The sequence below is a fragment of the Paramormyrops kingsleyae genome, chromosome 19 (genome assembly GCF_048594095.1).
Source record: "Paramormyrops kingsleyae isolate MSU_618 chromosome 19, PKINGS_0.4, whole genome shotgun sequence".
In the NCBI taxonomy this organism is placed as follows: domain Eukaryota; kingdom Metazoa; phylum Chordata; class Actinopteri; order Osteoglossiformes; family Mormyridae; genus Paramormyrops; species Paramormyrops kingsleyae.
The window spans coordinates 4316802-4331772 of record NC_132815.1 but is presented as its reverse complement, the minus strand read 5'-3'; the positions used below and the strand labels follow the sequence as shown (position 1 = coordinate 4331772).

The 14971-nt window shown below is 43.7% G+C and overlaps 1 protein-coding gene across 1 annotated transcript in view; it reads left to right on the top strand.

The window, feature by feature from the left end:
- Positions 1 to 2101: 2101 nt before the first annotated feature.
- slc16a10 (solute carrier family 16 member 10) overlaps positions 2102 to 14971 on the top strand; it is a 35427-nt gene continuing 22557 nt past the window's right edge. The window contains exon 1 of the mRNA XM_023810270.2: positions 2102 to 2716. Within this exon, the coding sequence (XP_023666038.1) occupies positions 2410 to 2716 (307 nt within the window). The 5' untranslated portion in view covers positions 2102 to 2409. The remainder of the gene's footprint in view (positions 2717 to 14971) is intronic.

Sequence of the window (14971 nt, the reverse complement as noted above, 5' to 3'; positions counted from 1 at the left end):
ATTAATTAAATAAAATCTTAGAAATTCTGTCAGATTAGTGCGTGTAATGGTAAAAACGTTACATGAAATCTTCTCTGAAATCATCTAATATAATATAATATGACATATATACTTAGACATTCTATACAACATTTACATCACTTCTCTCTAAGCTGCTGGTTACCCCGACGACGAGTAACGTCCGCGAGCGCACGTCGTCTTTTTCAAATCTGACGCACTAGGCGCCGGCGTTCTGTATCAGGGACCAATCGATTAACTTCATGTGTCAAGTACTGATGGAATACCCGGATGGGCTTTCGTTTTTTGTATTAAATAGAGTGCACACTGGAGACAATTTTAATGGGCATTCAAATTTATAGATCAGTGTTGATAAACACATCACAGCACACAGTGCACAATAAAATGTGTCTTCTGCATTTAACCAATATGCCCTAAAGGTTATTTTATGGTTCTATAAAAATAACCTCAAGGGAACATTCACAGAACGTTAGTAAAAGGATACAAAAATGTACCCTTAGTAGAACCTTCAGGAAACATTCCCTAAAGGTTCTCCCAAGGTTCCACAAAATGTGACCTTTAGAAAACGTTCTAGGAACGTTTGTAAAAGGTCACATTTTGTGGAACCCTTTTTGAATGTTCCAAGAACGTTCTCTGAAGGTTGGAACCTTCGGGGAACCTTTAGGGAACATTTCCTGATGGTTCCATGTTTGCTGGGTCTGCAGAACTTTTCCCCTGCCCATCTCTTCTGCATTCAACACATCAACTGAGTACTGAATGTCGGCTTATGTTATATGTGATAGCCCTAGTCGAAATTTTTCTGTCTGCCTGTGTGTCATGTTTCTCATTCGCAGTTTCTTATCCACAAGATCCTTGCCACCTTAAACTAGTGATGGGCAAATGAAGCTTCAAGAACCATCTGCTGTATTTTTTGACCTCACTAGATGGCGCTCTTGGCTTGCTTTGAGGCATGCTTTGAGCCCTTTTTTGAACAGACAGCACCATCTAGTGGAGTAAAAAAAAACATCAAATAGTTTATAAGTATCATTTTGCCCATCACTACCTTAAACGCCCTTTGAAATCTATTATGTCTATTAAGACTTACTGAAAAACAATTTTACTGTCAAGTTTACTGGGAGGGTGAAGTTAAAGTAACGGCAAGACATTAAGTGCACCCTTTCCGTGATGCCAAATGACATTGGCACATAGATTGAAATGGGCCCGAATGTTAAATTGTTTGAAGCAACAATATTCCAAGGTATAAAATAATCGTGCAAAAACAATGAAAAGTTGGACAAAATCAGGACGGCAATCAAAAAGGTTATCTATAGGCCTAATTCGCATATTAGGTGAAAAAAGCAAAAAAGTTAAAATGGCTTAACGGACATTTCTTTTCTGAATATTAAGTATTTTATTTTAATGACATTGATGGCATTTGGACAAATTACCTAAAAAAATACATAGCTTTAACATTTGGTTTGTATGCTTGTGTTACGACGTTGCTTGTAAAATCCGCTCAGGAAAAGCCACGGAACTTAGATTTTAAAGACAAACGATTACATGAAGGACGTCGTATAGTATCGACTCGAATATTTGGTAGATGTGTGTCTACACTAGATGTCGCTGTAAACTCCCATAAGGCACCAACAATAGTGTATATAGCATATTACAGAACTGCTCCGAATTTGGAATTTTAAGAAACATGTGAGTGTTTCAGATTTATAGGTACTGGACATTATATGATGCGTGAATACCACATGTATCTTGGGAAGATCACTTTTACCTTAAGGAATGTACAATTGAGAAAGCAGGGTCTGACAGACATTGTTACGTGCCACACCAAATAATTCTCTATTACTGTTGTCCAGTATTACCTGCAAAAGCATGGTATTTCAGCACGGCTAAACTTAAAGTAGTAATGTAGGAAGTGAATGCTTTTAATATAGGACTAAATAATTGACATAATTAGTTAAGCTCACTACTATACCATTTGTGCGTGGCTTGCCATTACTCTTGAATTGAGAGCATAGTGTCCAATGAGCGAATCTGTCCTACGAATGTCCCGCCCCGAATCTGAAGTATTTTACAATGTTGCAACACTGCTTGTCACTTGCAAGTAGGCTGCAATAAGTGGATACACTTAAATTAGATAGAATTCATATTCTGTTTTGCATTTTCTAACAAGAAATACTCGACACTATATTAAGCATTAAAGTGCGTTGACTGATGTGAGGAACACATCTAAAATAATTCAGATCACTGCTTTATGTTTTAAGTTCGTTACCTGTTTGTAGAGTACACACTGAGGCAGCCAAAAGGCTTAAATCAATTTCATTTAGTGCCGCTATTATATGCATTTTACTGCAACAGTACTCAGCAGAAGAGCGGCAGGAGAAGACTGGAAGAAGCAATATGACAGACAATGATTGTGCTACAACAAAAGACGCGATCGGCACCGTGCCCACGACGGAGAGCGAAGGAGTAACGGAGGACAAGAGGCAGAATGGGGAGAGCAAGGGGACCACCACGGAGAAGATCCCCGAGGCTGACACAAAAGAGTTCGAGCACCCCGAAGGAGGATGGGGATGGGTGGTCATGCTGGCTGCAATGTGGTGCAACGGCTCGGTGTTCGGGATCCAAAACTCCTTCGGCATCCTTTACGTGTCCCTTCTGGCAGAGTTCGGCTCCTCCAACGACGAGGACCTCAGGTTTAAAACAGGTCAGATATCCCAAACGAGCGGTGCTGCTGATCCACGCCGCAGGCTTGCATATCGCTTGCATATTGTGATGTAAATTAATAGTATCTTTCGCTACATAATAACAGAAATGTGAGCTTGCTGGTAGCCGTCCTTTCGGGAGCCCCGATTCAATTGCGCTCGCAAAACCAGTTCTGCGTTATACAATCGTCAATTTTAAGCGTAGAACGTTCTTTTTCGGTACTATAGTTGGCAGTACACGTGTTGCGCTGGATTCGGGCTCGGGGGAGAACCTAAAGAAAGATCTCCTGTGTGTAGAAGTTAACTAATGAATTTAAGCTAAAGAGTACCTTTGTTATTTAAGTCTGTAATACGATTTTCAAGGGTATTACATATGTATATGTTTCACACCCCGCAATCTGCTTCTAGCTCAGCAACTCACATGGTCTTCAGTGACCATGAGGTAAATGCGGCCAAGCATGGAACGGATGCATATATGCAATCCCAGATTTCGCCAAGGGACAGAAAACTAAAACATAGAAATTGGCACAGCAGAGATCAAATGCACCCAGATTCGTAACAGCTGTACCAAAGTACAAAATGTTCCCTCCGCATAAAATGCTGACCAAATAATGCCATTTATGTTACATTCATATTTCTTTAGCAGATTATTCTGTTCAAATGCGACATACAGCGAGACGTATAATGAGTAAAATTTCGAATCCGTATTAGAAAATCCGTCTCTTGGGAAATGCATAACAAAAAGCTACGCAAAGCTCTAAAATAACGACGTTGGTACTGTAGTTACGGCTGCATGGAAAAGTTAAAGATATATTCCAGCATTGTAACCATACAGAAATCTAACTGTGGGCCTTTCTCAAAAAGCAAACGTGTGTTACACGAAGTGATCTGTGGACTCTGTGTGGGCTCTAGTGATCGGGTAATAACGTTTTGCTGCATTGAGAACATGCCGTAATATGAATAACAGGTGAGTAACCTGATATTGATATTGTCACAGATTGCTTATCTTCAACTAAATGTCTCATGGTTACTGTAATTGAATAACGGCGCAGTACAAAGTGCAGAAGTGCGTTGTTTTAAACGGAGGGGAATACACAAAACGTTCAGCGACGCTTATCATTACAGAGATTATTGAAGATGGTGGGGAAAATTATATTTTATAAGGCAATCGAAAGATAATTTGAAATATGACTAGTTCTTAAGGACGCAGAAATCTGTGGGTTAAGAACTCTTAAATTATGCGTTTCAAATCATTGTACTTCTCACTAAATGGTTCTCAACGCTTCGCCTCACCCTCCCGAAAAAACTGGTTGCTTGGGGGTCTCCGACGACAGATTTCTCCGACCGGGGTGGGGGGGGATCGTCGCGAGAGGTCTTGCTAATGTATTGCCAACAGTGTTCGTGGTGAGTGAGGCCTTTCATAGAGATAGGCTACATGTTTCACTTTGTGTGTGCGTGTGGTTCGTTGTACCCCGATTTTTAAAATGGATCTGGAAGCATTTCGGAAAGGAATGTGTCCTCCCAGTGGCTTCCAGCGCCCAGCTTCAAATTCAGAATTAATGAATAAACGTAAATTCCAGTCTCCGAGCAACTCGTTAATTTCCCGTAACATCAGGAGTCCCGTCGGTGCTGAGTTTTATATGGTGCTGGAGTTAACGGAGTTGTTCATTTTAGTTGTTTTAACACAACTCTGATGATCTGATGGTCTTTTGTGAAGCAATCAGCGGCAACAATTATGGACAGAGTAAGGTCTACCAGTGTAATGTTCCGCTGAGTCAACCGCAAAAGGTTAACGCAATGGAAACAAAGCGTCAGAGCATCCGGTGGATATGCAGAAGCCTTGTTATCAATGCCCCCTCCGCCGACACCTTGTGCCGAAGCATACATAATCACAGGTGTGGGGGGGTCGTCGTTTATGAAACGGCATTGCCATGTCTGCAGAGTTTGGCCTTTTGCCAGGAGAGTCCCGGATACCCCCCACAGGGAAGACGTGCACGAGCAGTTGCAGCATCTCTACGCAGCTGTCAGTGCAGCCGCGCCCTCCGCCGTCCGTGTCATACTGCAGCCGTCTCCGGTATCACAGTGACTTTAAACGGGTGGCAGGTTCACTGGCTAGTGAAGCACCTCTGCCGAGCGTGTCAGCTTCACCTGAATCACGTGGCCTGTCGGTCTCCGCTCCTACCACAGTGAAAGGATTAAATATCAAAACCTGCTTTCATTGTTTTTTGGCCTGAAGTTCAGAATGAACTTGGCAGATGTATAAATTACCATGGTAATATTAGTATTGTAAATTACTTTTATAGTGTTGTTATTACTATTATTTATTGGTCAGATCTTTTTATCCAAAGTGATGTATGATCCGGATGGTAAGTTCAGACAGTGCTGGGAGCAATCAGGTGTTACCGGCCAACCCCACAACCCCGGGATGCGAATCGGCAACCTTTCAATAGCAGGCACTGCATTATAACCTGCTGAGACACACTGCCCCCTGTTTCTGTGGCTTTGCCCTGTACCTGCATTATAACCTGCTGAGACGCACTGCCCCCTGTTTCTGTGGCTTTGCCCTGTAGCTGCATTATAACCTGCTGAGACGCACCGCCCCCTGTTTCTGTGGCTTTGCCCTGTAGCTGCATTATAACCTGCTGAGACGCAACGCCCCCTGTTTCTGTGGCTTTGCCCTGTAGCTGCATTATAACCTGCTGAGACGCACCGCCCCCTGTTTCTGTGGCTTTGCCCTGTAGCTGCATTATAACCTGCTGAGACGCACCGCCCCCTGTTTCTGTGGCTTTGCCCTGTAGCTGCATTATAACCTGCTGAGACGCACCGCCCCCTGTTTCTGTGGCTTTGCCCTGTAGCTGCATTATAACCTGCTGAGACGCACCGCCCCCTGTTTCTGTGGCTTTGCCCTGTAGCTGCATTATAACCTGCTGAGACGCACCGCCCCCTGTTTCTGTGGCTTTGTCCTGTAGCTGCATTATAACCTGCTGAGACGCACCGCCCCCTGTTTCTGTGGCTTTGCCCTGTAGCTGCATTATAACCTGCTGAGACGCACCGCCCCCTGTTTCTGTGGCTTTGCCCTGTAGAAACTCAATTTAAATGCAAGGATTTGTACTTTTTAGCTGCTGTGCTTGTTAAATGTTTCATAAAGAGCTCAGCATATGTCACTGTAATATGATCCTGGCTAAAGCTGCAGCCAGACCCCAATTAGGCAAACCAGTGAAGTAAATCTTACAAATTTGGTAGCAATGACTTGTGGTGGGTTTTATTTTGGCTATTAACATTTATTAAATAAAATAAATAACATTTAAATGAATAAAAATCCCAGGCAACACACACAAACTGTAACCCTTCCCTGTAATGTAAGTTGGTTAAGAACATAAGAAATTTACAAATGAGAGGAGGCCATTCGGCCCATCAAGTTCGTTTAGGGAGAACTTAACTAATAGCTCAGAGTTGTTAAAATCTTATCTCGCTCTGATTTAAAGGAACCCAGGGTTATAGCTTGCGCTACACTAACAGGAAGACTATTCCATACTCTACACGCTGTGTAAAGAAGTACTTTCTCAAATTCATTTTGAAATGTTCTCCCGCTAATTTCTCTAAGTATTTAAGTTCTAGTATTTAAGCTAATACTGAGGTAGCCATCTGGCTGAACATGATCCAGACCTGTTAGAACAGGGGTGGCCAATCTTATCCGCAAAGGGCCGGTGTGTATGCAGGTTTTAGGGTAACCTTCAGGTCAGCTGTTCAAACCCAGGTGTGAGGACTCTTCAGCCAATCAGTCCTCTAATTAGCAATCTAATTAGGGAGCTGCAGCGAAAACCCGCACACACACAGGCCCTTTGTGGATAAGATTGTTAGAATCTTATATACCTGGATCATGTCCCCCCTTAGTCTCCTTTGCTCGAGGCTAAACAGATTCAGCTCAGCATCGAATTAATGAATAAATGTAATGAAATACTGAGGAACACTAGTGTAACTTGTGTGTTTTCGTCATGTGACTACACGTGTCATCAGACATTAGAATGCTGTTTTAATGTTTTTGACGGGAACAGGGGGTACACTTTGATCTGCCGCCTTAGATAAGATGTACTAGTATTCGGGGGTCCTCCCCCAATGCCTTAATCTTGGGATATGTTCAGTGCCTCTGTGGGCTGGGGACACAGGGGCAAATTTAGAAATTTACAAAGTACAGGGACTGTTGATTGTTTAAGGGCTAATAAAATTATTTAGCTTCTTTTTAGTCCTGTGAAATGGGGCTAGGAGATTGTGAATTACCCGAGCACTAAAAAAGGTTATATTCAGCTGATAATGTAACTGCAGTAGCACAGTGCATTCTGAGTCAACTTCAGTAATTTTACAGCATGACTTTAATATTGTGCTGAGCTTTCCCTGTTTACAGAAAAGCTTTTATTTTGATGTAAATTTCCAGCTTGATGGTCAGCTATGTGTGTAAGGAGGGAAACCACAAAACAATAACAGGCCGTCACTTTCCCCTCCTATTTTTCTTAAATATCCATTAACCAATGGGCCGATCAGGGCATCAAATCCTTGCTTCTTGTTTGGCATTTTTCTGTAAACAAATAGCAGAGCCCCTTAAAAACCAGTTTCTAATCTCTTGAGAGAAATGTTCCACCCACATTACTGTAGCAGCAGAACACATGTTTGTTTCTGTGTTCGCTGTTCAGTGTTTGTTACTAAAATAGAAAAAGGGCACACAATCTTCTCGCCGTTAATTTAATTTAGCATAGACCAAAGCAACATAAATTTGAAAAAGCAAGGTCTGGCAGTTCCTGGGGCAGTTAGGGGTTAAGGGCCCTGCTCAAGGGCCCAAAGAGGAACTCAGTCTGCTGACTGCTGCACTTGAACCCATGACCTTCTGATCATGGTCACAGAGCCCAAACCCTAGACATCCCATGCAAATGTTCTGCATCATCTGCATACCGGTTCACAACTTTTGTCATAGCCACTCCCTCTCCCTGGTCAACAGCTTTTCCCGTCGCTACCTTAGTCAACTGTTGCTTTGTGTGGCTCAGTGATTAGGAGTGTTGCTGATTCAAGTCCCGTTATTGTTGAGCAATTATTACTGTTGGGTCCTTGAGTAATACGGCCCCTAACCCTTCCTTTTCTCAGGAACTGGCTGCCTCTGCTTTCTCAAATGTACGTCATTTTAGATAAGAGTGTCTGCTAATTACATGTAATATGATGGAATCTTCATGACTAATTTCCTCTAACAAGAAATGCATGAAACATGACAGGTTAGCAAGCCACTGGTATGTTCCAACAACAATGGCTTCACATGTGGGCTGACATGATGTCAAAGGGATTTTCAAATTTCCAGTGCTTTTTTTTGGGGGAATTGAAAAGCTTATGTGCCCCCCCCCACTGAAGCCTCATGTAATCCACATAGCATGAACTGCTCCCCACTATGGCCTAGACTTTCAACATGGCTTTAGCTGAGAGCGGTAAACTCATTATAACATGTCAATCAAGAGGTTTATGGCGCTAACAAGGTGTGTAAGGCTCAGAGACTCAGTTTAATTGGTTTAGATCTTTTCACCTCCCACCTTTGATTGGTTGGTATTCTGTTGTATCCTGTGTCGGGCATACAGGACTGATACGGCCACATTGACTGGACCACATGGTCCTGAACCAGCTCTGTATCATCCTCTGTAGCCCCTGTACACCAGAACCAGAAGTACACCACGTAAATGACCCAGCACTCTGTCCTCAGACATTACTCCTAAAAATCTTGGCTTGTTTACATACAGGCATCACCTGAGTGGTTTACAAACATCGAATGCCCAGTTGTTAGCGATGCTCAGCACTGTTAATATCTGCCTCCATCTCTGACGCATAGGACACTAACCCCGAAGCCAGTAGATAAGCGGCCAGCGCGTCACTGTCTGCAGTGCTGGACTTGTAAACACCATAAACCTGGTGCTGGTTCTGTAGACCAGGATGCCTGTGGATTGCTTAGCTGGGGGGTGCTTCATGTAACCTTTCCCCAACCTTCCACAGAATCCTTCAGGATCCATTCCTACAAATTGCGATCCCCTTCCTGTGGTTTACAGCAACAGCCTTGTGGAAAGTGGACACAATAAATAGTGGGTGATTTCCTACTGTAAGTCTAAAGTAACTTCTTGACAAACTCCCTTCCATATAATAGACTCGCCTTTTTAATTTGTACGTTTGCATCTTTGCTGGAATATTCTAGTCATTCCCATCTTCACAAGTAGCGGTGGTAGGGTCAGGCTAGTGAGGCTCTTAAGTCTTGAATGTTTTTACCAATGCCCTAGATCTTTTTTATGTTTGGTTCGCTATATTTATAATGAACTGCGACTTGTCAATATGGTTCTGGCCTTAGCTTTGGATCTCCCTTGACCCTAGAACCAGTTCTACCTCCAACACAGATAAAAAGTTTCTGAATAGTGATACAAGTGGGTTACTTATGATTGCTGGAAGCTCTTTGGCTACGGTTTGATAAACCTAGTATTTACCACAATGCATCTCGCCTGAAGGAAAAAGTGTGGTCTCTTTGCCCTGTCTGAAAGCAAGCAGTGGATGGAAAAGAGGATTAGGAGCAGGGGGGCTGGGTGGCCGTATTTGGCTCGTGAGACTGGACGGTGCTGTGCTGTGGGGGGGGGGGGTAGTTTACTTTGCCGGCCGACTCCACCTCCTGTCATATTCTGACACGATTTGTTTGAAGCCCGTGACTGTACGACACTGGGTCAAGGAGAAGTTCAGGGAGAACTGCAGCACCTCACGGCCAATCACAGCGTCCACTGTCGGGGGGCGTCAGGCCAAATGTAAACAGTGGGGCCGCTTCTCCCAGGTGACCAACCTTCGTTTCCTTCGCTGAACATCCTCAGTGTTACTTCTGCTTCCCCAAGCCATTGAAGTCGGTAGCCTTGAAAATGTTGTAAAGAAAAACTAGAGCAACAGTAACGTCTACTGTTTGGACTGTGCAGAATTGTAAATCAGCTTCTGCATGTCCCTAATCCTGATGCATAATTCTGGTTTAGTCTTACACTCAGGAGTCTAAAATACTGATAACTACATATGTGTCGTTCAAGTGAGGAAGAGGTGTCGGTGTATGTGGTAAAACATGACTTAAAAACAAAATATTACAAAACATTTTGTCTTATGTTGATCCCCCTGAAGATGCTGTGAAAATTGTATATATTTCCCTTTGAGTTCCTAGTGCCCTTTCCAAGCACTACGAACAAAGCTGTGTACATTTGATGCCACCTCTTGTGGGCCTGGGTGAAAATGACTTATTTGTTCTTCTGAGTCAGTAAGGCTTTCTTATCAAAGTATGCAATTTCTGTCCATATAGACCTGTTATTTATTATTATAACTGGAAGCTTGGGAATAGTAACTGGAGATTTAATTCTTTTTCATGCTTTGTCTTGTCCAGCTGTCCAAAGATGTGGGTTATCTCTCTTTTTTTTCTTTCCTTTGAATGGTTTCAATATGGTGTGACTTTTCTTGCCTGAGGGGGCAGGTAGAAAGGAAGTGACAGGGTTCAGCATTTCTGCAGCGCTGTTCCTTCATCTGGCAAGACCTGGCTGAGTAAGAGCCCAATGTCGAAGCTCAAAATCCATGGGTTGGTCTATTAAGTGGAAGGAGCAACTATTTTATGGTATTGTTCCCAGCAAAGTCTGATAAGTGCATACTATATCCACGGTCCATTTTAGGATCTTTAACACTTCAGTCTTTTTAATGCAAGCTTACATCAGAAAGGTTGGGTTTTCTATGAAAGCCGCAAGATTTAGTTTTCTAAATCTGAGATTAACCGGATAAAGTTTAGAGACAAAAGGAAAAGAGGCAATTGGCAGTTCTCTGAAAAAGCTTGTATGTATGGTTAATTAATAACAGACCATGTAGTTAAGACGATATTAGCTTGACATTGTGCTGGGGTGAAGGCTATTGAGGAGGCGCACGTGTGCAAGCCCACGCGATCAGGGAGCCGCTTCCCCGTTAGCTGGGTTAGGAGTTGTCAACATCACCCCATTCGGGTCGCTGCTGGAGAAGAGTCAACACACAGGCAGGGTAAACACGGCAGCATAAGCCCACGGAGCAGCTGAAGGCTGCCCTACGATAGCGTTTCGAGGCCTACTTCATGTCTGTCACACTTTACCAGCATGGACCAAAGGACAGGAAGCTGGAGGGACCCTCTACAGCAGGGTTCTTCAACTCTGGACCTCGATTCCAAATCCAGGCCGTGTTTTCAATTCTCCCAGGTAGTTGTTTAATAATTACTGATTCTGATTGGTCAGAGGCTTCACACCTGACTGACAGGTAAAGGAAGGCTGGAAAACCAGCAGTGCTCGGACCTCGAGGACCGTGAGCTGAATAACCCTGCTCTACAGGACCGGCTCCCACCAAACCCTGGGCTTGCTCTTGTATTTCAGTAGCTATGTAACATAATCCCATTTAGCTGTCTTATACAGTAGCTACCTGCCTGATACAGGGAATCACTCTGAAACTTAAGGGCGAGAATGACTTTCCTAACATGAAAGGTTAAACCTTGAATATGTCGGTTGATGCCTGCGGGATTAACTGTGATGACAAGCGGAATGCTACCACGCGTTAGCCGTTCTGAGATTTGCTGCGGCACGTGTAGTTAGTGGAAAACTTGTCACTGTGGCCAGCCCCCTCTTCCCTCATTCTACAAACATAACAGCAAATGGAACAACACCCTGTAATGTGCTTAGGAGTAAAGTCATAAGCGCTGTACGAGGAAGCAGATGCATTGTGAAAGGCGTTGGGTTCTGTTTAGACACTTGACTTGATTTTGATCTGAGCCTGAGGGTTGAATTGATATATATATTTTTTACGCGAGATCCCTCCACTCTGACTTACATCAGCGATCTGACTTTAGGTGTGTCTTTAGCACAGCAGTTAATTCTCTCGTTCTCGGTCCCTGCACCTAGGTTGTGGAATGAACTGCTTCGTCACATCAGACTGGCTCCTATCCTCTCTGTATTTAAATCTCGTCTCAAAACTGACCTTTATTCCCTGGCTTTTAATTAGCAGTGAGCCTGTACTGTCTGGTGGTCCATATTTATTGTAGTCTATTATAATTTTTTTTATGTGCTTTAAAATTTGGTGTTCCATGACTTAATTTTTAATGTAAAGCACTTTGGTCAACATTGTTGTTTTTAAATGTACTCTATAAATACATTTGATTTGATTTGATTCCAGTGTAGCGCATTGGCAACAAGTTTCCTTTTTTCCATTGGCTGTTACTATGTTACTGATATAACTGTGAAAGCAGTCGTTTCCAGGTTCAGGAACGGAATTAAACTGAAGGCTAACAGGCAAGGCTAAAAGAACGGGAAACGTCCTTCCTGAGGGCAAGCCACAGAAGTGGAAATCGGGCAAGATGCAGACACACATCCCACTGGGGCTTCAAACCGATAAAGTGGAGCACAGGCAATTCTACACCCTACTTAGGGGGGCTCCAGCTATCCCATTTTTTGTCTCAGTCCCCCTGAAAAACTGGCAACCTGTATTTCTTCAGGTTGAAAGTGGCAACCCTACTGAACCCCCCGAAGAGTCAAATGCTCAAACTGCCCCTGAAATGCAGTCTGTTTCTTTAAGCTGGTGGCAAATACCAGCCGCTGCACTGGAAAGGTATGCTATATCCACATTCTGTATGTACTTAAAAAAAAAGCCAAATTAAATCCAGGCCCTCAACCATCTATGGAAAGTGTTGAGAAAAGCACCTTAAGACACTGTCCAGTCAAAAACCATCCTCATTACTCCGCACCACAAATGCCTTGCAGCCCTTATAAGACCGTGCTAGGAATTATGGTAAAAATTTATATATTTTTTCCTATGTATTAAACCCCTTTGATTGCTTCGGATGGTGCACATGCCTGGAATAAGCAAAGGACGTTTCCCAGCTAATACTTCTAAGGATGGTGGGATTCCGCGTCCCACGTGTGACGCCCTGCAGCACTTCAGAGTCATGGGCTTATTGGGCCAGATCGGACTGGGTGTGCCAAAACGTCGCGTGGAAGAAGAGCAGGTACCGCAGCCAGTGCCTTGCATCCAACTACTTTTCCGGAGCTGTGCTAATTAGGCGATTGGAGCTGTTCTTAATGCCACGTGGCGCCTTGGCAGACTGAATGGCATTACTTGCCAATGTGAGTGGAATGTTTAGTGCCACAGTTGGTTTAACCAGTGCTGCACATAAGAGGAAGTCAAGTGTGTCACCAGTAGGACAATGACCTCCGTTCCCCCATCTCCAGCTTCCTCCTAACCTCAAGCCAGTCCAGTTTCTGATCTTTGTTTGCTTTTATCGATAGCAACATTTCTTTTTTGTTATGGCAACTGGTTACTCAAGTTTTATATCCATTCAAGAAAAACTGAGCGCTAATGCTGACATTGAATTGACATAAATAGCTTTGGAATTAATGTACTTATAGGATGTTGTGCACAATGTGGTACCTGTCCAGCATCACAGTGCTTCTGTGCTCTTTATACAGTCATTACGCCAAGGTGCCTACAAAGGAGAGTGATCGTGTCGTATCACATGACCTGGTCACCTGACCTAAACAAGGTAAAAATGGTTGTAGATGAGTTTGACCAGAGAATGAAGGAAAAGCAGCCAATGAGAGCTCAGCATATATGTGGGACCTCCTTCAGGACGGCTGGAAAAGCATCCCAGGAGGCCACCTCATGAAACCGGCGTAGAGACAGTAGGGTCAACCAGTTCCAGGAGCAATTGGGGTTAAGAACCCAATGGTGGGATCACTCTACCGACCCAGGGATTTGAACCAGCGACCTTCTGAGTCCCGACTCACAGAGCTGCATCCCCTCCACAACAAATATATATTTTGTTTAATACTTTTTTGGTGCATGATACCATATTTATTCAATTATTTTGATGTCTTTATTCTAAAATGAAGAGACTAATACAAATAAACCTTTCTATGGGTAGATGGGTCCAGGCTTTTGACTGGTGCTGTAATTATTTTGAAAAAGTACATCTCTTTCACCATCAGCTTCAGTCATGCAGATCAAGCGATGGGCCAGATGTCATGGACCTATAAATAAATGATTGTCTACAGGGTGCCATAGTTGTGGGGACTTATAGGTAACTCTTAGCGCCTGGCTCTGTAGTTGGCAGCAAGGGGCAAGGGTGTAATTAGAAAGATCATAATCAGAAATGGCGGTTTTAGCCTCAAGGTAGAAAAGCTGGGGTTTGGGTACAGTGGGGGGGGGGGGGGGGGTTCATTACTGTATATTATTGCCTTGGCCTGGGGCCAGGGTTCACTACTGTCTTAGATTATTTCGCCTTGATGGAGCCTGAGTGGGCCCTGGTCTTAGATGTCATTAGTGGGGTTTGAAGGGTTGGGTTTTATAGGGGAGGTGGGGGCTGGTCTGTGCTCACTGCAGGGGGGGGGGGAGGGGGTCTGGAATGGAGCCAGTTTGTCAGCATCGAGCAGCTTAACCGCTCAGATCAAATCCAGGTGCTGGAGGGGGAGACAGACCATGCCTGTCTAGGCAGCTGTGCTCACAGTAAGGACCAGACTCTGTAGACCAATGTTTCCCAATCTGATGCACATGGACCCCCAGACAGTCTACGGTAGCGAGCAAAAACATGGATCGTCTAGGGCTTCTCCACAACTGGGTTGGGAAACACTGATACAATTACAGTACCAGATTTGTGTTTGGGCTGGACCGGAGCGACTGGATCAGCAGAGTCTAGTCAGAACTGAATGAATCGTCTCCTTCAAAGTGGGGCTGCTTCAGGCTAATCCTTGAGGCGTATGCCTTCAATTGGAGATCCTTGCCAGCGATCATTTCTGGAATGTTCCATTGCGTGTGGCCAAGGTGAACCTCAAGGCCAAAATAGTGCCCCCTTCCTAGACGGCACCGGACTGTCACTGAGACTCTGCGATGTGGATTATTTGGAGCAGATGCGCCAAACCCCGCTTCTCCTGGACTTGCTGCCGGGTTCCCCGTCAGACGGCGGCTTAGCACTGTCGCTTTGATTATGCTGTTAAATCAAACACCTCAGTGTTTATTAAAACTATTTTTTCCTGTCACTTTAAACCACATATTTTTTCTTTGTGTTAAAGCACGTATGAGGTAACAATCACGTGAAATGTGTATTAGTGTATTAGTGAATAGTGAAGGGTGTATTAGTGAATAGCACAGTCATACTTTTTAATTACTGACCAATTATTTGTGATTATAACATAAATAGAAGTAGCTTATAATGAATTTTCTCATTAACT